At 46.9% G+C, this 19,363-nt stretch overlaps 1 protein-coding gene across 1 annotated transcript; it reads right to left on the bottom strand.

The window, feature by feature from the left end:
• Nucleotides 1-12,229: 12,229 nt before the first annotated feature.
• Nucleotides 12,230-19,321, bottom strand: LOC102918160 (glutathione S-transferase theta-4). Its single transcript, XM_015990693.3, has 5 exons — nucleotides 19,093-19,321; nucleotides 17,717-17,804; nucleotides 15,040-15,190; nucleotides 13,936-14,112; nucleotides 12,230-12,541 (listed from the first exon to the last, which is right to left on the bottom strand). Exons 1-5 carry the CDS (start codon nucleotides 19,202-19,204, stop codon nucleotides 12,347-12,349), a joined length of 723 nt encoding a protein of 240 aa, XP_015846179.1. The 5' UTR covers nucleotides 19,205-19,321; the 3' UTR covers nucleotides 12,230-12,346.
• Nucleotides 19,322-19,363: the final 42 nt, after the last annotated feature.

Here is a 19,363-nt window from a genome sequence, read left to right as displayed (position 1 = left end):
CCTCGGGTAATTTCTGCTGGAGGTTTTAAGCAGCAGTTTAATGATGTCTTGCTATATATCTTCTGCCTTTCTCTGTGTTCTGCTTACACTCAACCAAAATGAAAAGCACAGAGCTGGGGCTGGGGAGATGGCTCAGAGGTTAAGAGCACTGGCTGCTCTTCCAGAGGTCCTGAGTTCAATTCCCTGTGAGACCAAAATGAGCCATCTTAGAAATAAGACCAAAATGCTTTCACTCTAAAATTAAGGCCTAAGATTTCTCCTTAGGAATAGGCCATTAGTTACTGAAAGCAGTCAGTTCAGATTCCAGAAACCAGAAAGTGTAAAAGTACAGAGTTACAAGATAGTCACGAGGTAATGCCTGCCGGACTATGGAATGTCCTCTCCCTGGTTTCCAGGGCAACTGACCACAGAAATGCCCCCACCTGAGGGCAGCCAATGAGAAATGGTGGCAGGTAACCATTAGAAGTAATTTCTAGAAGTCCCAAGAAGCCAATCAGAATTGTACCCGTACTAGCACCCCTAAATGATGTAACCTTGTGATTTTTCCCTTTACAAGCTGAACTTGCAGACAGGTGGGCGCTTCCTCCAGCCTCCACTGTGTTGGATGTATTGGACGAAGTCCCTGCCTAGGCTTGTATTACATTTGGATATCCAGAATTAAACTTTGCTTTTGGATTCCGGCTTGCTCGTCCTTGGTGGTCTCTCTGGGGGTCACGATCTGGGCACAACACCAGCAACCACATGGTGGCTCACAGCGATCTATAATGAGATCTTGTGCCTTCTTCTGGCGTGCAGGCATACAGGGAGAACACTATACATAATAAATAATTTTTTTAAAAAAATCAGAAAAAGAAAGAAAGAAGGAAGGAAGGAAGGAAGGAAGGAAAGGAAGGAAGGAAGGAAGGAAGGAAGGAAGAAAGAAAGAAAGAAAGAAAGAAAGAAAGAAAGAAAGAAAGAAAGAAAGAAAGAAAGAAAGAGAAAGAAAGAAAGAAAGAGAAAAGCACACAGCCGCTCTTGCAGAAGACCTGGGTCTGGTGGCCAGCACCCACATGGTGACTCACAACCACCCATAACTCCTGCTCCCAGGGATCAGATGATCTCTTCTGACCTCTGAAAGGCCTGGGCATGCATGCTGTGCACATACACACACGCAGACAAAATACCCATACACCTAAAATTAAAGTTTTAAATCCTAAAACCCCCCCAAACACCCAACAAATAAAGAGGATAGCAATGGTAGATCATCCTCTGGACTGTACCAACTACAATATAAAGGTGGGGGGACCCTGGAAGCAGAAGCTGGGGAAGCAGATCACTAAGAAGAAAAGCAGGAATAAGGAGACCCAACAGTCCCTCTCAGTCCCTATTCTGGTCTCAGAGAACAACCAAAATAATGTTGGAAAGAAAGAAAGAAAGAAAGAAAGAAAGAAAGAAAGAAAGAAAGAAAGAAAGAAAGAAAGAAAGAAAGAAAGAAAGAAAGAAAGAAAGAAAGAAAGAAGCTGCTAAAAAATCCAAGATGGTTATTAAATATTATAAATATCAAAAACAAGGCAGAATACTTTAAGAGAGAATGTCCAAAGTGTTAAAAAAAAATAAGAGGTACACAAAAAATAATTCCCCTCATAACTTCTGATGAGGTTTAAGCGAGCTGGAGGTTTTTTTCCAATGGGTCCCACCAGGAACATTGGATAGCATTGAGGACAGAGAGAAAAAGGTGACTCTTTTAGTGACTGTGCAGCACTTGGCTCCTCTCTAGTCTGGCAAGACACGGGAATAAGTATCTTTTGCAATTCCCAGGTTAACATGTAAGGCGATTGGCTGTGGTGCTTCCTTTTCTGCCTCTTCTTTTTCTCCTCAGGGAGTAGTCCCTCACTTCAAGGTCATTTGAGAAATGCAACAATAAACTCAGTTTTCCCGTGGTGAGACGGAACTTTGATTTGTCTTTGGGACTTTCTGAAGAAGGGATGGACACTGCATAGTCCCTGCTCCCACCCCCAGGAGAAAAGTCTCACAACAGAGAGTGCATTGGTTAATGTTACTAATGTGCCTCACGGTATAAATAGGGGAAAAGGATTAAAAGGTGTAAAGACGATTTTGTTTGTTTGTTTTTGTTTTGCTTTTGTTTTTCGAGACAGAGTTTCTCTGTGTAGCCCTAGCTATCCTAGAGCTTGCTCTGTAAACCTCAAACTCACAGAGATCCATCTGCCTCTGCCTCCTGTGTGCTGGGATTAAAGGTGTGTGCCACTGGTGGAAATATTTTTTTATGAAGAATTTGTATATAAAGATTAAAATGGCTGGATGTTTACAAATAGAAATAAATTTGGAAAGCTTATACAAGTTAAGAAGGTCTGAGTACATTATTTAAGGTATGTAAAAAGTGAGACTTAGATGCTATAGATGATATTAAAATTTCTTTTCTTTTCTTTTTTCTTCCTTTTTTTTTTTTTTTTCCAAGACAGGGTTTCTCTGTGTAGCTTTGGGACCTGACCTAGAACTCTCTCTGTAGACTAAGCTGGCTTTGAACTCACCGAGATCTGCCTGCCTCTGCCTGCCTCTTTCTACCTCTGCCTCCCAAGTGCTGGGATTAAAGGCGTGACCCACCACCACTTGGCCTAATTATTCTTGGCAACAGTTACAAGTATAGGCTTAACAAAACAAAATTATATGTCTAATCAGGTTAATTTAAGTGTTCGGTTTTTGCCCAGGCTTTATCTAAATATTACACAATAGTTAAGAATACCAAACTGGTGTAACTGACCTTCTGGATGTTCAGTAACTATATTTTGGGGCAATACTGGTGTGGTCAGGGGAATTAAAGGGAAAATATTTTGCTTCTTGCTCTCCACGGTCAACTAGATCCCTGAGACTATGATTCATCCTCAAAATGCCCTTTATCCCTGGAGGGTCGCGTGTCCTTTTGTTCAGGGAGGCTATGGGGACACCACTGGGCAGACTCTAACGAGTGCCCAATCCACCAAGAGGAGGGAAAAAGAATTCCTCCTTCCAAGCAAAGCCACAGTCAAGCAAGGCTTTTGGCTGACCTTTGCACAGACGGAACAATTGGTAAAAGACAGGTTAATACCCAACGGGAAGGAATAGCCAATGATGAAAATGATCAGTGTGGTTCTCCAAGTCATTCAAAGCATTACACCCTTCAGACATTAGGCTTAGCTATAGGAGAAGTTGTTTATCCAACTGTTTCTCACTCATGACTTTCTTCTTGATTAAAAAAAATGCTACCCAGATAAGGTGATAGGACATCATGACCTCAGCTCCACTGAACACCACAGCACCTACCTATACCCAAGAGAGACAGACTCACTATTGTTCCAACCTAAAAATCAAATGGTGGCTAAATTTCACACTGTGAATCCAGCCACTCCAACAGTCGTCAGTGTGCCTAAACACACATCCTTGGTTCCTACTCTAGAGTCCTGTCTTGGAGACCAAAGAAAAAATGAGGAGGAACTCACTGCATGGATGCTCTTGTGAGCCCATTGAGAGATCCCAAAGGAGTTTGAATTGAACATTTTGGAAATGTCTTCTGATCTGGCTCCTCCAGTCTCTCTGCTTAGGACACACAATACTAATGGCTCTTCCCTTCCCTTCACATCTGTATCCAGGTGCCAGTCAAAGACTTCCTGTCCTCCTACACCTGGCTGTTATACAAACGGAACTGTTGATATGATTTGGGGTTCTCCGAGGCAAGTGTTAGGTCCAAATTGCCCGCCCCCGACACATACACACTATGGCAGAGCTGAAGACAGTGTCCTCAACAGGAGGACTTTGATTGGGTAAACAGAAGCCTGAAGTCAGGTTTCTGTTTACCAGGAACCTTCTTTGGTCCATTCCCAAATGGCAAGACAAAGTTCGGGTGAGGACATCTAGCTCCAGGTCAATCCTAACAGCTAGTATCAGATCCAAGACTCCAACCCTGTTGACTGTCATATAAAATCTGCTTGCTTTTCTGACTTTGTGCTTTTCTCTCTGAACACACACACACACACACACACACACACACACACACACACACACACACACAAAGAGACAACTGCAGCAGTCTGATCCCCAATAAACCATTCTTTCTACCCGTGGGGTGGTCTGGTTTCACTGGGCCCTCACTTACAATAAGTACACTGGAAAGGCGCCTCCCCGCCTCATCCGACAAGCCCACTCAGTGGGAAGAAGTCAAATTTGGTTGTCATCCAAAGTCCCTAAGTGGCATTTGGGGTGACCAAGGTCATTTGGGGTGACCTCTTCAGAGGAGGAAAAATGAAAACAGGCAGTAGAGACAGAAAAGAAAAGTCAGGGCAGGGGCCCAAAAGTGTCCTTGAGTCTCTAACAAGGAATGCCAAAGGCAGCTCTGGGCTCTCTTCTCCTCCTGAGTGAACATCCCTGCCTAGAGAATATACATGATAAAAGCTAAAACTTGGGCCCAAACATTAATCCCTTTTGGTGAACGACTTTGGAACCAGATCTCTAGATTTTCATGATAAAAACAGGTTTGAGCTAGTTCCCAATTTCAAGCCATCTCCTACACACTTGTAGGGACACGTCTTTGGGTGTGGGAGGTGGATATAAAGATGGAATCTACCCCTAGGCAGAGACATGCTCCTGTCTCCTCCTTTAAGGGTTAATCTAATGGAACAGGTCAGGACCCTGGCTAGGGACCCACCCCTCCGAAGACAAGTTCACCTCAAGAGAACATGCTTTTCCTTCCAGAATGCCCATCCCCTCACAGCTGAGACACCATGAGATTCAGCTTGGTCCGGGTCTGCCCACTGTTTCTGAGGCCTGATTATTTTCTTTTCTTCACATCTGCTTTTTTTTTTTTTTTTGGATGCTGGTCAAAGTCTACATTTGCTTTTCAACTCCCTAGCTAGTTCTCCGGGCTCTTCCTGGCTCCTTTTCTTTTTTTTTTTTTGTTTTGTTTTGTTTTTTTTGTTTTTTTGTTTTTTTGTTTTTTTGTTTTTTCAAGACAGGGTTTCTTTGTGTAGCTTTGCGCCTTTCCTGGAGCTCACTTGGTAGCCCAGGCTGGCCTCGAACTCACAGAGATCCGCCTGCCTCTGCCTCCCGAGTGCTGGGATTAAAGGCGTGCGCCACCAACGCCCGGCTCTGGCTCCTTTTCTAAAGCTGCCCTCCTGACCCTGTGGCTCCCTGCTGCCAAGTGGCTGACTGCATGCCACCTGGTCTCAAGTGTCATGACATTTGTTCTTCTCCATTCTCCTCTCTTCCAGGCAGCTGTGAGACTTAGAGCAAGTCCTCTCCCCACCACACTCAGCCCCCCTCCCCCCGGGGGGGGGGGGGCAAGTTCTTTTTAAACTCTAGTCAATGGTCCTGAGGCTTCTGTCCAAGTCTGTTCTTTGTCCCTGAACTTTTTTGTTTGTGACCATTCTTAAATTCTTTTATTAATGAAACTGAAGTTCCCAAGAGGGGACCCTGATTTCCTAGTTATCACATAATGTCTCTGCAAGGACTCCCCAAGATTCCCAGTAACGCTTCTTTCCTGTCTTTTAATTATTTAACTGGCAGAGAAAATGGACCCATTCCTGTAGTGATATATAAAGTAAGGCCTTTATGTCTGGCTTTAAGTAAAATGTATAGTAAGGGCTTTGTGTCTGGCTTTGAGAGAAATGTTTCAGCAAAGCCTTCACATTGTTTGGGTTATTTATTAGAGGCTGAGGAATTATTTTTAGACTGTTTAAACCTTGAAGAAATGATTTTCTGGAGAATCTGCACTTGGTGCTACATGAGATCTTGCAGCTGCTGCGACCTTGGTCCTAAGAGACTCCTGGCAAACCTGGAGTTCTTACTTTTGATTATGGCCATAGTCAGAAGGGACTGAGATTTGTGTGGGTTGTCTGCTCTCACAGACAGCAAGAGAAAGATGACTTTGGTAGATGGAACCTTTCCCAGCCCCTGTTAACCTTGTATATGTTTGAATAAAGTAACTGGAGTGAGCTAGCTGGGTGTCAGTCTTTTCTAAGAAGGCTGAACCTCTCTGCTCCTTCGGAAAGCGAAGGCTAGCATCTTGGGGAGCTTCTCTCTCCACCTCGGCACTGTTGACTGACATCCAACAACACATTCCTACATCCCTTTCAAGGCCAAGGTATTAGCAGGCCTGGAGAAGGACCTTGTTCTTCACTTAATGCTTTGCTGTTGCCATATTGAAGTTGTTCTTTCTGTGGGCAGAGGGTCTCAGGATGCAGGCCAGGCTGGTCTCAAAGTCACAGTGTACCTCCTGGCTTGGTCTCCCAAGTGTTGGGACTATAAGTCTCCTGGAGAAGGAAGCCTGGGCTTTCATTTTCTCACTGTAGCCCCCTATGTTGGCGGGTAAGGGTAGGATCTGGTTACTGGAGTTTACTCTTCTATGCTTTCCGGTCCTTGGCCTTTTCCCCATTTGGAGTCCTCCAATTTTTAATAAGAAACCGTGATGGTTAATATGTCAACCTGACAAGGTCTAGAGTCACCTAGGAAACAAACTTCTGGACATGTCTAAGAGGGACTTTCCTGGTCGGGTTCATTGAAGTGAGGAGATCCACGCTAACAGCAGGCTGCGCTTTGGGCAGTAAAAGGGGAGAACCAGCTGAGCACTAGGGTTCACTTCTGTCTCCTGACAGCAGATGCAATGTGAGCAGCTGCCTCCCACTCCCACTGCCGTGCTTTCTCCACCTTCAAACGGAAACAAAATAAGCTCTGTCTCGTTTGCCTTTATAGCAAGAAAAGCAACTCTCCCAACACTGCATTGACCAGTGCTCCAGACTCATATTTTTCTTCAGCTCCAGTTGGTGTGTTGTTTAGGAATGGTCAGGAGGTGTGGCTCTATTGGAGAGGTGTGTGGAGATGATCCATTCAAGACCCTTACTGACAACCATACCGATTAAGCCAATTAAAAGTTTTGAGTTCTTAGCCTGGCGGTGGTGGCACACGCCTTTAATCCCAGCACTCATATAGCTGGAAAGTTTCTCTCCAGGTCCCGCCAAGTCCCCAAAGTCCCACAGCCCAAATATAAAATAATCACTCAGACGCTTATATTACTTACAAACTGTATGGCCGTGGCAGGCTTCTAGCTATCTAGTTCTTATATCTTAAATTAACCCATTTAAGATGTAAGACCCTCCTGTCTTGAAAAAAAAAATTGAGTTCTTATTAATGGGCAGATCAAATGTGGGCTCACAGCTCTGGAAAGTCACATGCCCAAGCTCAGAGGTACAGTATTTTTAAAGACAAAATGGTAATTACATGAATGCCTGAAGCTGGGCACTTTAGTGGGGGATTTGGAGTTGCCTAGTAACATCTGCTTTCCTTGCAAGGCTCAGTGGTATCTTCCAGACACTACATAACATGTTTGGACCATGGTCAAGGTTATGGACCATCCCAGAAGCATCACCAAGGTGAATGTGGATGTTGAGGATGGATGACTGAGAAGTGACCAGGCAGTACAAAATAACCTTGTTCAGGGCTTTAGGGTTGGAGTCTGAGAATCTAATTTGCTCATCTCTGCACCCATTACTAATTCAACTGCTCTTACAGTGGCCAGTCAGCTACAGTGGTAAAAGATCACCAGATATAAAACAGCCAGCTCCAAAGTCCTAAATGTGGGGATGGACCATTCCCAGGAAGGGCCTAGATGGCTACAGCCTGTTCTAGTCCCTGGACCTGCATCTGTTTGCAGAGTGTGAGGAGACACTTTACAAACCATGGTGTACCTCCTATGTTAGAATAGAATAGATAGAATATACATGTGTATTAAAAGAATTCCCTAAATCAGCTTACATTGAAATAGTAACCACAATTGTCTCACACCTGGCAGTCGCCTGGCCCTTGAAGTCGGGTGCCTCAGCAGTGGGCGCAGTCCCACAGTGGCTGTCCGACACTGGGGAAGCTGACCCAGTAGTCCCTCAGTCCACTGGTCCCAACACGTTACCGAAAATTTGGAGGGTTCCTGGAGAGCCGCTGGTCCTCAGTCAACGACAGAAGCCTGGAAATACTGATGGTGATATCATCTAAGGTTTCAGCATCAGCAGTAACCCAGGAGGTAAATCAATTCAGCAAGAAGAGGGAAGGCCGAGCAAGCAAAGGAGAACGCCACCACACCCTTTTAAATCTGGGTTGTGGGCCACAATTGGGGTGAGTCTTCCCACATCCGTTGGGGTGATCGGGGCAGTTCTCCAAGTGAGACTTCTTACTCAGGTGATTCTAATTTGTGGCAAACTGAAATTAAATCCAACCATCACGCCTCTGGTTTCCCAATTAAGGTAACTCATAAGATTTGGTTGTTGTTTTATTTTTGAGACAGGGTCTTACTGTGTAGCTCTGGCTGTCCTGGATCTCACTATATAGACCAGGCTGGCCTCAAACTCACAGAGCTCTGCGTGCTTCTACCTCCCGAGTGCTGAGATAAAAGGTGTGTGCCACTAAACCTGGCTCACTCATAACTTTTATATATGTTTATCTTTATTTTTCTCTATTGGGATCACAGCATTTAACACAAAATTAATGTGTTTTTTGGTGTATCACAAAGTCCTGTGACAGATCCCTACAACTCACTCATCCCACAAAACTGAAACTTTGAACTCATTAAACACTGCCCCTGGGGGGGGGGGGGAATGTGGCTCAGTGGTAGGGAAGCTATATTTCTCTTTCAGGGGACCAGAGTTGGGTTCCCAGCATCCGCACCAGGTGGCTCATAACTACCTGTAATCCAGCTCCTGGGGATCTGACACCTTCTTCTGGACTCCGCAGGTTACCCACAACACACAGGCGCACATTCCCACAAACAAATGCACACAGAGACATATCATTAAAAATCATTAACTCTCCCCATTCCTCAAGACATCAATAGATTCTATGAATGTGACCGTTTCAGACATAGGTGGGGTCATGTAGGATCTGTCTTTCCCTAGCTGCCCGATTTCCTCAGAGCCATCTCTCCAGCCCCAGATCAGGCCGTTTTAATGGATGTCTTTACAGCTATCCATTTTCTGCTTGTCTTTGCTTCTTCGGTGTCCCCTAAGTTTTGGTATGTTCTTTCATTTCATTTGTCTAAGGTATTAATTTCCCTGTGATTTCTTCTTTGGTCAGTGTCTGTGTTAAGAGCATTGTTTAAAATCCTACAGAACTGTAAGCTTTCTGCTTTTCTTTCTGTTCCGTTTTTTTTTTTTTTTTTTTTTTTTTTTTGTGTGTGTGTGTGTATGCACCTGTGTGTTCACGTGCACACGCACGTATGTGTATAAAGGTCAACGTTGGGTGTCTTCAAACACTCTTATTTTTTGAGACAGGCCTCTCTCACTGAATCTGAAGCTCGTCAATTCAACCAGACTAGATGACCAGGGAGCCCCACTGATCCTGCTGTCACTGGCCCACAGCACAGCCCCGCCACACTCAGCTTCTGTATTGGATGCCGGGGCTCTGAGCCAACGTTCTTATGTCTGCGTGAGACCTAGAGTCCCATGTACATACACCGAGTCCTCCTTCCGTTACAGCAAGTCTTCCTTCTGTTGCCGATTCCTTTATTTCATGTGTGTACGTTCCCGTGTGTGTGTGTGTGTGTGTGTGTGTGTGTGTGTGTGTGTGTGTGTGTGTGTGTGTGAAGAGCAGAGGGCAGCTTTTGAGAGTTGGTTCTCTCCTTCAATCCTGGGGGACTTGGGGATTGAATCTGGGTCATCAGGTTTGGCAACAGGCTCCTTTATCTGCAGCACTAATGAAAGTTTTTCGGGTGCTTGCTCTGAAGAACTTTCTCCCCGAGTCCCCAGAAGAATCTACAACCAGCTGGGAAATCTATTTATCTATGAATAAATCTACTTATCTGAGGGTATGCCAATAAATCTACACACGGCGCTCTTTCAGCCCATCACTTTATTGTTCTATGCAAACTTCAACTCTGCCTCTGATCTACCTTCTTTCTTCTACCACTTCTCCAAATCTACAGCTTCTTTTCAGCTCTCATTCTCCTCTCTTGCCTGACTTCTCACATTTCTGACAGGAGACTCCTTGCAATCCTGAGAAAAGTTTCAAAGCCCTCAAGGTCACAGCACATTCCTAGAACAGACGATAAGGAGCAGAGCCATTACCATAGTAACGAAAGGTTCCACGGGTCTCAGGACCAGAGGGAGGGGTGCAGTGCCCAGTGCCACAAACTCTGAGACATAGCTTTTTATCAGCAGACTTGGCAAGCAAAGAGTTGGCAGGCTTTTCTTTGGGTGTTTTGTGTTAATAGCCTTGGTAGACACCTGCGACTCTGACCTTGTGCATAGCTGTAAAGTTTTAAACTTATGATCTATTTACAAAGGCCTTTAGTCTAGTTTGAACTTGCTCTGAGGTAAAAATGAGCTAAATGTGTGCAGTTTGTGTTAGAATGAGGAGAGATTATTATTGTCTGTGTTAGTCCGAGCAAAAGGAACAAAGCAGGCTTTAAGGGTCTCCAGTCTCGTGGGATTGTGGATCTGGCTATGAAGCATATCTTAGTATATTTTCTGTATATCAAAATTATACAGCTGTCTTCAAACAGCTAAATGAAAAGTCATCTTCCTGACCACCCACAGGTATATGTGCCCATGAGATTGAGATGTAATCATGAGATGACATACACGCATTTTATGAAAATGCATGGTAATGGGGAGATATTATGGCTGTAACTGCACAAGAAGTTTACAACAAGAAACAGCCAATTCATTCAAAAGGCAATAACTCCAACATTCCTTGAGTGATGGCTTAGTCCTCTACCAGAACCTTTGGTTCTGATAGGTTGGCCCTTTGAACACTAGTTGTCCCCTACTGTATACTCCCATGGCCTTTGGCTACCAGCAGCTCTCAATACTACACCATCCCACTGGCCCTGTTAATGACTTCTAGTTTCATTCCATTTTTTTTTTTTTTTGTTTGTTTGTTTTTCGAGACAGGGTTTCTCTATGTAGCTTTGCGCCTTTCCTGGAACTCACTTGGTAGCCCAGGCTGGCCTCGAACTCACAGAGATCCGCCTGCCTCTGCCTCCCAAGTGCTGGGATTAAAGGCGTGCGCCACCACCGCCCGGCATCATTCCATTTTTATTCAGAGAATACAGTTTTCATGACTCAGTCTTCTTAAAGTTGAGACTTATTTATAATGAGTTCATATAGCGTCTGCTGATGAATATTCCACGTGACATTGAGACAAGTATTTACTCCACTCTTGTGGGGAATGTTCTAGTAGATCCACTCGGTTTTATCTCACTGTTCCTTCCTAGCCTTCTGTTTAGTTATTCTATCTGTTGTTGAGAGGAGGTATTGAAGTGGCTGACTATTATTAATGAAAATGGAATCATCTACAGTCTTTGACTTTGACATTCTTTTGTGCATGTGTTGTATGCATGTGTGGGTAGGTGCACCTACGGAGCCCAGATGTTGATGTTGGAGTCTTACTCTTTTGCTTTTCCCCTTGTTTTTGAGCTAGCATCTTTCCTGTTGAACGTGGGGCTTGCCATTTCAGCTGGACTGACTGGGTGTTTAGTGAGCTCTGGGAATGGTACTTATACCTTTGTGGGGATGGGGCAGTAAAAATAGGAATTAAGACAGTGTGGTAGTTTGAATGTAATTGGCCCCCATGAGCTCATAGGGAGTGGCACTACTAGGAGGTGTGGCTTTGTTGGAGTGGGTATGGCCTTGTTGGAGGAAGTGTGTCGCCGTGGAGGTGGGCTTTGAGGTCTCCTATGCTCAAGATACAGCCCAGTGTCACAGACACTTCCTGTTGCCTTCTGATCAAGATGTAGCCAGCATGATGTCTACCTGAATGCTGCCATGTCCCATCATGATGACAATGGATTGAACCTCTGAAAATATAAGCAAGCAACCCCAGGTAAATGTTTTCATTTATAAGAGTTGCTGTGGTCACCAGGTGGTGGTGGCATAGGCCTTTAATCCTAGCACTCAGGAGGCAGAGGCAGGCGGCTCTCTGTAAATTCAAGGTCAGCCTGGTCTACAGAGTGAGTTCCAGGACAGCCAGGGCTGTTACGCAGAGAAACCCTGTCTCAAAAAAACCAAAAGGAGAAAGAAAAAAGAGTTGCCGTGGTCATGGTGTCTCCTCACAGCAATAGAAACCCTGACTAAGACAGACAGCAAGCATTTTACCTACAGAGCCATTTCCCCAGACTCTTATATTCTTTTCGGAAACCAAGATGACTGGTGACTACCACCTGCTCCCATACCAGACTCCTTGCTGATGCCCACTGTCCCCATAACAGCCATGGCAACTCTTCCAGGTTTTGGTTTTTATTAGGTAAAGGAACAGAGTGTTTCTTAGTGTCTTCCCTGAGAGAAGAGGCTCAGAAGGCCGAGACAGCCAGACCCTGCCGAATGGACCGCCTCTGGGGTCACTTAAACTTCTGCAGATACTCAGACATCTTGACCTTGGTCATGGGGTTCAGTGTTGAACAGTCCCACTCCGGTAACTTGGACAGTCGTTCGTGAGCCTCCCAGAAGAGGGAAGAACCGATGGCTAACTCCACCCGCATTCGCCATTCAGCAAGCTTGGAGGTGAGGAAGACGTTGTAGTTACTCCCCATTGGCTATGGACAGACAACAAAGAAGACGTGATCAGCATAGGCACCAGCCACACTTGGGTCTTCTAGAGCCTCAAGTGTTATCAGCACCTGCCTCTGCAAAGAGGGAGTCATCTGCTGCCCCCTGGATGAGTTCTTCTAGGCGAGGTGTCAAAACCATTCAGTCCATGTGAAACAGGCATAGAGGATCCTGGACCAAGATGGTGGTAACTCCTGACCCAAGAATGGAGGTAAATTGTCCCCCTCGCCCCCCCATGTTGGGCCTCCTTCTGTGATCAGGACAAGGGCGATTAAGAGGAGGCTTATTATGCAGTTAGCTTAGCAGTTAAGCTGCCTCAGGAAGAAATATGCGCCCAGGGTGGTGGTGGTGCACACCTTTAATTCCAGCACTCAGGAGGCAGAGGCAGGCAGATCTCTGTGAGTTCGAGGCCAGCCTGCTTGGTGCAGGTCAGAATGGGTTTCCTCGTGTGGTTTATTCTACACTACACCTTGGCCAAGGACTGAAGTCGCTAATTTGCATACTGGCCGGAAACTATGATGGCCTCTCAAGACCCTGGCTAAGGGGCTGGTCACGTGGCTCAGTAGACAGAGTACTTACGTAGCATGCAAAAGTACTGGGCTCAACCTCCAGCACACCCCAAACCAGGCGTTGTGTTATATACCTCTAATTCCCACACTGGAGGGGTGGTGGCAAGAGCGTATCAAAAGTTGGACACCTGAGACCCTATCCTAAGAAAAAAGAAAGAAAGAAAGAAGGAAGGGAGGGAGGGAGGGAGGGAGGGAGGGAGGAAGGAAGGAAGGAAGGAAGGAAGGAAGGAAGGAAGGAAGGAAGGGGTGTTGGAAGTGTCTAAACTGGCTATCCTGCACACACCTGCTAGCTCACATGAACTGAGCACACATGTAAAACACATGAAAAGCCTGCATCCCTCCAGTTTTGCCTCCAATGCACAGTGGTGTCCACTGCTCAGACCCAGGGTTGGGAGAGCTGACTTAATGTTGTTGTCTCTGGAGCTCTGGAAAAGAGACACCAGGAATCTCTGCATACTTCCTGGAGAGTCCAGCGGCAGGAGTGGGCATCTGGGATGTTAGCTGGTATACCATGGTTTTTCTCTGCGTCCCTGGTGATCTCAGCTGGTATACCATGGGTTTCCCTATGTCCCTGGCTCTCCCTCTGGCTCCTCCCCATGCCATGGAATCTTACCAAGTTCCATGATCATGATGCTCCCTGATTCAAAACCTCTAGTTCTTTCCTGTCACTTCCACGGGGGTCCAGGCACCCAGACCTGGCTCCCACAACCCTCAGGGTGGTCACACCTGCCTCTCTTGGTCTATCCTCAGACTCTGGTCCTCAGTCACAGAAACATCTTCCCTCTTCCCAGACTTGCCCCCAACCCCCATACCTGCATCATCTCCACCAGGGCCACCAGGTCAGCCAGGGAGATGGTGTCTCCTGTGATGAACATCTTGTCCTGCAGAAACTTCTCCTCAAATTGCTGTAGGTTTTTCTTCACCTCGTTCACGATCTGGTCCACCTTCTCAGCAGGAACCGTCTCACCGGTGATCAATGGGATTAGCAACTGGGCAGGGAGGGAAGAGGAGGGATGTGGAGGCAGTACTCCAGCCCCACCCCCCTGCCAGGCTTCTGGATCCCTGTCTGTTAAATAGAGCTTGGACAGTCCCAAGGATGTCAAGTAATTTCACCTTTGGGGACCATTCTCAAGTGGCAGTTATCAAGGGCCACGTGTTCAGATGGATTTGGAGGCCTGGATAACAGTGAGTCCTGTGGTTTGAGTGTGTCTCACTCACCAAAGGTTGATGTGTTGGGAATCCAGTCCTCGTGGTGAAATGATATGGCTGGGATCTTTAAAACATGGAGTCTAACTGGGGGTGCTGCCTTCAGAAGGGATTGAGGGGGGGTGCAGTAAGGGGTACGTTAGAAAGAGAGCGAGCCGACACTAAAGAGCAAGAGTCCGACACTAAAGAGCGGGAGTGGTGGCCCGCCCTCGCTCTGGCTTCCTGTCTTAGCAGGCCACCTGGCTTGCATTTGATTCCACTGCGATAGCATCTGCTACGAGGCCCTTTCCGGAGCTGGTGCCATGCTGGTTAGACTCCTTGTTTCCAAAACTGTGAGCTAAATAACCCTCTTTTCTTCATAAGTTACCCAGCCTGGAGCATTTTATTACAGTAATGGAAAGCGGACTGAAAACACAAGCAGAGAATTAAAAGCAGGGGTATGCGGGCTGGTTGTCACTTTGAGTTTACTGATATTCTCTCATTCAGAACGAAGTTTCCAGAGTCCTGTCTTGGTCCCTTTTTCTAGTTGCCCTTTGCCCAGTTGTCTCCTACTTAAGAGTTCATCCCACACTCTCAGTAGCTCTGAAAGGCAGGCAGGCATGATGATGGTGATGGTGATGATGGTGCTCAGGCACCAGGACCAGGACTGGACTTCAGGCTCCCAGACTGTTCTGTCCCCCTGTTCCTGAGCCCCAGGCTTAGCTGCTCACCTTGATCCACAGTATCTTGTTCATGGGCAGCTGAATGGCTGTATGCTGCCAGGCCATGAACTCATCCACACGGGCGCGCATGTGCAGGTCTGGCGGGTACCAGTGGGAAGGTGCGCTGTACTTGCGGCATAGGTAGAAGAGGATGGCCACACTACAGAGAGGGCAAGACAGGGGCGGCACTGGCTGTACCTTCTTGTACCACCCCAGCGTGGCCCGCGGCCATAGGCAGGCTCTGGGTGCTAAGTTTCTGCAGGGGAAGGGGGAACCCGAAGGGCTCCAGGAAGCCTACCCCAAGCTGTCATGCCATAATCAGCAAGACGCGGAGGAAGACCCGAAGGGGACTCAGGAGTTGATGAATGGTATATGAAAGGGCAATGCTGACAGAGAGCACAGAACGGAGGAGATTCTGGAGGGAATGGGGAACATCTGGAGAGGGTTGGGTGGAGATGTGGCTGGAGGGATGACTTGGGTGGTGGGAGAGGAGGACTGCCAGAGATACTGTGGGGATGACTTTGGACTTAATTACTTTTTAACTAATTTAGTTTTTGTGTAGGAGTGTTTTGCCTGTGTGTACGTCTGTGAACCTCTTGTGTGTCGGGAACCCTCACAGGCTGGAAGAAGGAGTTTGATCCCCTAAAACTAGAGTTACACACTCTATGAAACACTCACTTATGTGACTGCTGGGAGCCTGAGTCCTTTGGAAGACCAGCTAGTGCTATGAGCTGTGGAGCCATCGCTCCAGCCCCTAGACTTATAATCAATATAATTGATTATAGACTTATAATTAATTATAGACTTATAATTAATTATAGACTTATATTTAATTATAGACTTATATTTAATATAATTGAGGGATGAGAGGATGTATCCCTCTAGTTACAAGAGGTCAAATAAATCCCAGGGAAGCCAAGATCGAGGCCCATGCAATAACCCATCAAGAGGTATTGGTCTCTTGGGGATGGGTGTGGGATGGGGTGGTTACCAAGGGATGCAGGAGAGAGGATAGACCTGAGCCATGCTTTGCAGGGAGGGATGATGGCCCAGGCTTGCTAACTGATGGTTAGTGTGTGTAGGAAATGCCACGGGACAGAAGAGCAGGTGTTCACCATCAACAACAAACAAGCACACAAAGAGGTCAGTCAAAGCCAAAACACATTGAAATAAAACAATAGGGGTTAGAAAAGTTTGGGAGTTCCACTAAAGCTCAGATTGGCATTGAATTTCCACCCACTAAGGGTGGTAGGGTCAAGAGGGCAGATGGGTTCACACATGGCTAAAATGATTAATAGATTACCAGGTTGGCACAAGTGGCTTTGTTATTAACGCCTCCCACCCCTGCTGCACGCCCCTCGCTCACTTGCTTGCTCACCATGTTGTAATCTCTGTGTCGCTAAGAACGAAAGGGAAGGCAGGTGCCCAGCAGGTACCAGTTCCACTCTCGTGGGCTTTGCAGGCCCCTAGAACCATGAGCTGAAAGTCAACTCTTTATAATCACCCACACTGCCATATTCAGCCACAGGAAGTCAAACCGGACTAAGACAGGGAACACAGACAAAGAAGGACTTAAGGGGGACTGGAGAGGAGGCTCAGTGGTTAAGCGCACTTGTTGCTCTCCCAGAGGACCCTGGTCTGGTATGTAGCACCCACATGGTGGCTCAGAACCATCTATAACTCTAGTTCCAAGAGATTTGGTGAGCTCTTCTGGCCTCCCAGGCACCAGGCATGCACACGGTGCATATCCATACATGTAGAAAAAATACTCAAGTACGTAAATGTGGGAGGAGGAGAAAGAAAGAGAGAGAAGAGAGAGAGAGAGAGAGAGAGAGAGAGAGAGAGAGAGAGAGAGAGAGAGAGAGAGAACCAAGAAAATATTTATGAGAAAAATCAGGAACTTGAATATGAGCTGCCTAGGGATAAAAATCTGGGAAGGGTTGATATTACTCATGCTCATAATGGTACTGGGTGATGTATGTTTTTAGAATCTTCATTTCTTAGTGGGGTATTTCTAAGCATTCATGGGTAAAGTAAAGTGATAGGATGTCTGGAAGGAGGAGGCAGAGAGTGCGGTGTAGACAAGGCACAGTGGGTAGCTGCAGAAGCTAGGAGATGGATGTGTGGGGTTTGTTGAACTCTTTGTTATTAATCATTCTCCGTGTGTGTGTGTGTGTGTGTGTGTGTGTGTGTGTGTGTGTGTGTGTGTGTGTGTAAAATTTTCTGTAGCTTAAAAATAAATAAATAGGCCGGGCGGCGGTGGCTCACGCCTTTAATCCCAGCACTCGGGAGGCAGAGGCAGGTGGATCTCTGTGAGTTCGAGGCCAGCCTGGGCTACCAAGTGAGTTCCAGGAAAGGCACAAAGCTACACAGAGAAACCCTGTCTCAAAAAACCAATAAATAAATAAATAAATAAATAAATAAATAAATAAATAAATAAATAAATAGATAGGCCAGGACTGGTGATGTACACCTTGAATCCTAGTACTCAGGTTATAGAGACAGATGGATCTCTTTGAGTTTAAAGCCAGCCTTGTCTAGGTAGTGAGTTCTAGGCCAGGCAAGGCTACATAGAGAGACCTTGCCTTGTCTCAGTCAATAAATAAACAAATAAATGAATAAATGCTGGCAGGTCTGATCCCACTGCATCTCCCAGGAGGGGCAGAGATGGTGGCAGTGCTCTTACCTTTCAGATAAGACGAACTTCCCATCTCTGAGGCCGGGAAGCTTCCTCAGGGGGTTGATCTCGATGTATTCCTTGCTATGGTGGTGACCTGAGGGGGCAGGGAGGGTCTGGGGCTTTGGGGACCCCAGGGAAAAGAGAACTTGGGCTTCTAGAGACAAAGGGGAGAAACTGAGGCCTCAAGTATCACATGGCTTGCCCCAGGTCACAGAGGAAAGGAGAGATATCACAGGGGCCAGGATTAAGAAAGATCCCTCCTCCCAGATTCTCACACCCAGCCCTTGTGACCCCCTGTCCTAGGGATCAAGACAGCCCTTTGGTTCCCAGAAGTTAGAAGTTCAGCCTTCACCTGAGGCCTGAAGCCACAACCCGTGAATCCACTTCAGCTCTAGGAACCTAAATACCACCTTTGGTCTCATCCCCTCTCGATCACTCTTGTCTCCCCTTCGAAGGGATTGGGCAGCTGAATCTTGCAGGTTGGGGAACCCTGCAACTGCACCCAAGGTCCCTGGATATCTACAGAGAACTCCAGAGCAAGCAGGAATACTAACCCCTCCTGACCAACTGTTTGCAAGTGAAAACCCTTCTGGGACTCCCCCAGACCTCAGCCATTTCTGCAGTTCCCAAATTATTGCTAAGTCTCTTCGAGCTGAATTTTAGAGACTCCTCAATGTCTTGGATCCTGATCCACCGATCCTCACGTGTGGTGCAGGGGGGTCTGTGCAACATTAAGTACATTTGTTTTTCATAGCTCTTTCTTCGTTCTCCTCCTTCTTTTCCTCTTCTCTTTTTTTATTTGTGTGTATGTGTGCCTGTGTACACGCATGAGCTGGGGATCAAACCCAGGGTTTTGCTTGTGGCATGCTAGGTGAGTACTTTATCACTGTGCCACAATCTTAATCCCAGAGCAGGTTTGAACACTGGGAGCGGTGAACACAGACTGGGGGACGGTGGGAACAGACTGGGGCAGGGTGGGCAGGACTGGGGCAGGGTGGGCACAGGCTGGGGGAGGGTGGGCACAGACTGAGTAACATAAGCACTGTCACATGATAGTGGGTCTGTGCCCTGCACCAGCCAGGTTGGTGGGTGCCACAGATGACAAGATATGAGACTTCCAAAGGTGATGGCAGAAGCTCTGGCTGAGAGTCGGAGGCTCTCCCAGCATCCCTCCTTCCTTTACCCCCAAAAATCCTATTCACCCCAACAGGGAGCTTGCCATCCACGGTGACCAGCGAAGGTAGGCTAGATTGGGACGAGACCTGAACACCCTGACATCTCTTTCACCTCTGCTTCCCTTGCTGACCTTTGACCCTCAGAAACACTCCTCACCGGGTGCCCTGGCAGCACCTCAGGACTTCCTGGCAACCCCAAGGACTGACCTTTTAGCAGATCCACAAACTGGAAGTCAAAGGGGATGCCATTCTTCCTGGCAAAGATGTAGACGGCGCGGCAAGGAGCCGACAGCAAGTCCATGTAGAGCTCCAGGCCCATGCTGAGATGCTTGCCGAGCCCCACAGGCCACAGCAGGTGGGCCACACCTGGGCTCCTGTCTAGCCTGCGCACCTGGCTCTAGCCCTTCTCCCCACTGAGCTGAGGACCCTGCGTTCTAGAACTCACTCCCCTTGAGGTCCTCATGAGGGCAGGGGCCTG

Source organism: Peromyscus maniculatus, chromosome 21 (genome assembly GCF_049852395.1).
Source record: "Peromyscus maniculatus bairdii isolate BWxNUB_F1_BW_parent chromosome 21, HU_Pman_BW_mat_3.1, whole genome shotgun sequence".
Classification (NCBI taxonomy): Eukaryota; Metazoa; Chordata; class Mammalia; order Rodentia; family Cricetidae; genus Peromyscus; species Peromyscus maniculatus.
The sequence above is the reverse complement of the archived record's forward strand: the minus strand, read 5'-3'. Positions and strand labels throughout refer to the sequence as shown.

Bases quoted from the DNA above. Each gene is read 5' to 3' on its own strand.
- LOC102918160 (XM_015990693.3), bottom strand. From the start codon at position 19,204: ATGGGCCTGGAGCTCTACATGGACTTGCTGTCGGCTCCTTGCCGCGCC. The intron at 14,113-15,039 runs GTGAGCAGCTAA...CTCCCTGCCCAG, and splicing joins ACAAGATACTGTGGATCAAG to TTGCTAATCCCATTGATCAC. The intron at 12,542-13,935 runs GTATGGGGGTTG...GTCTGTCCATAG, and splicing joins CCCTGGTGGAGATGATGCAG to CCAATGGGGAGTAACTACAA.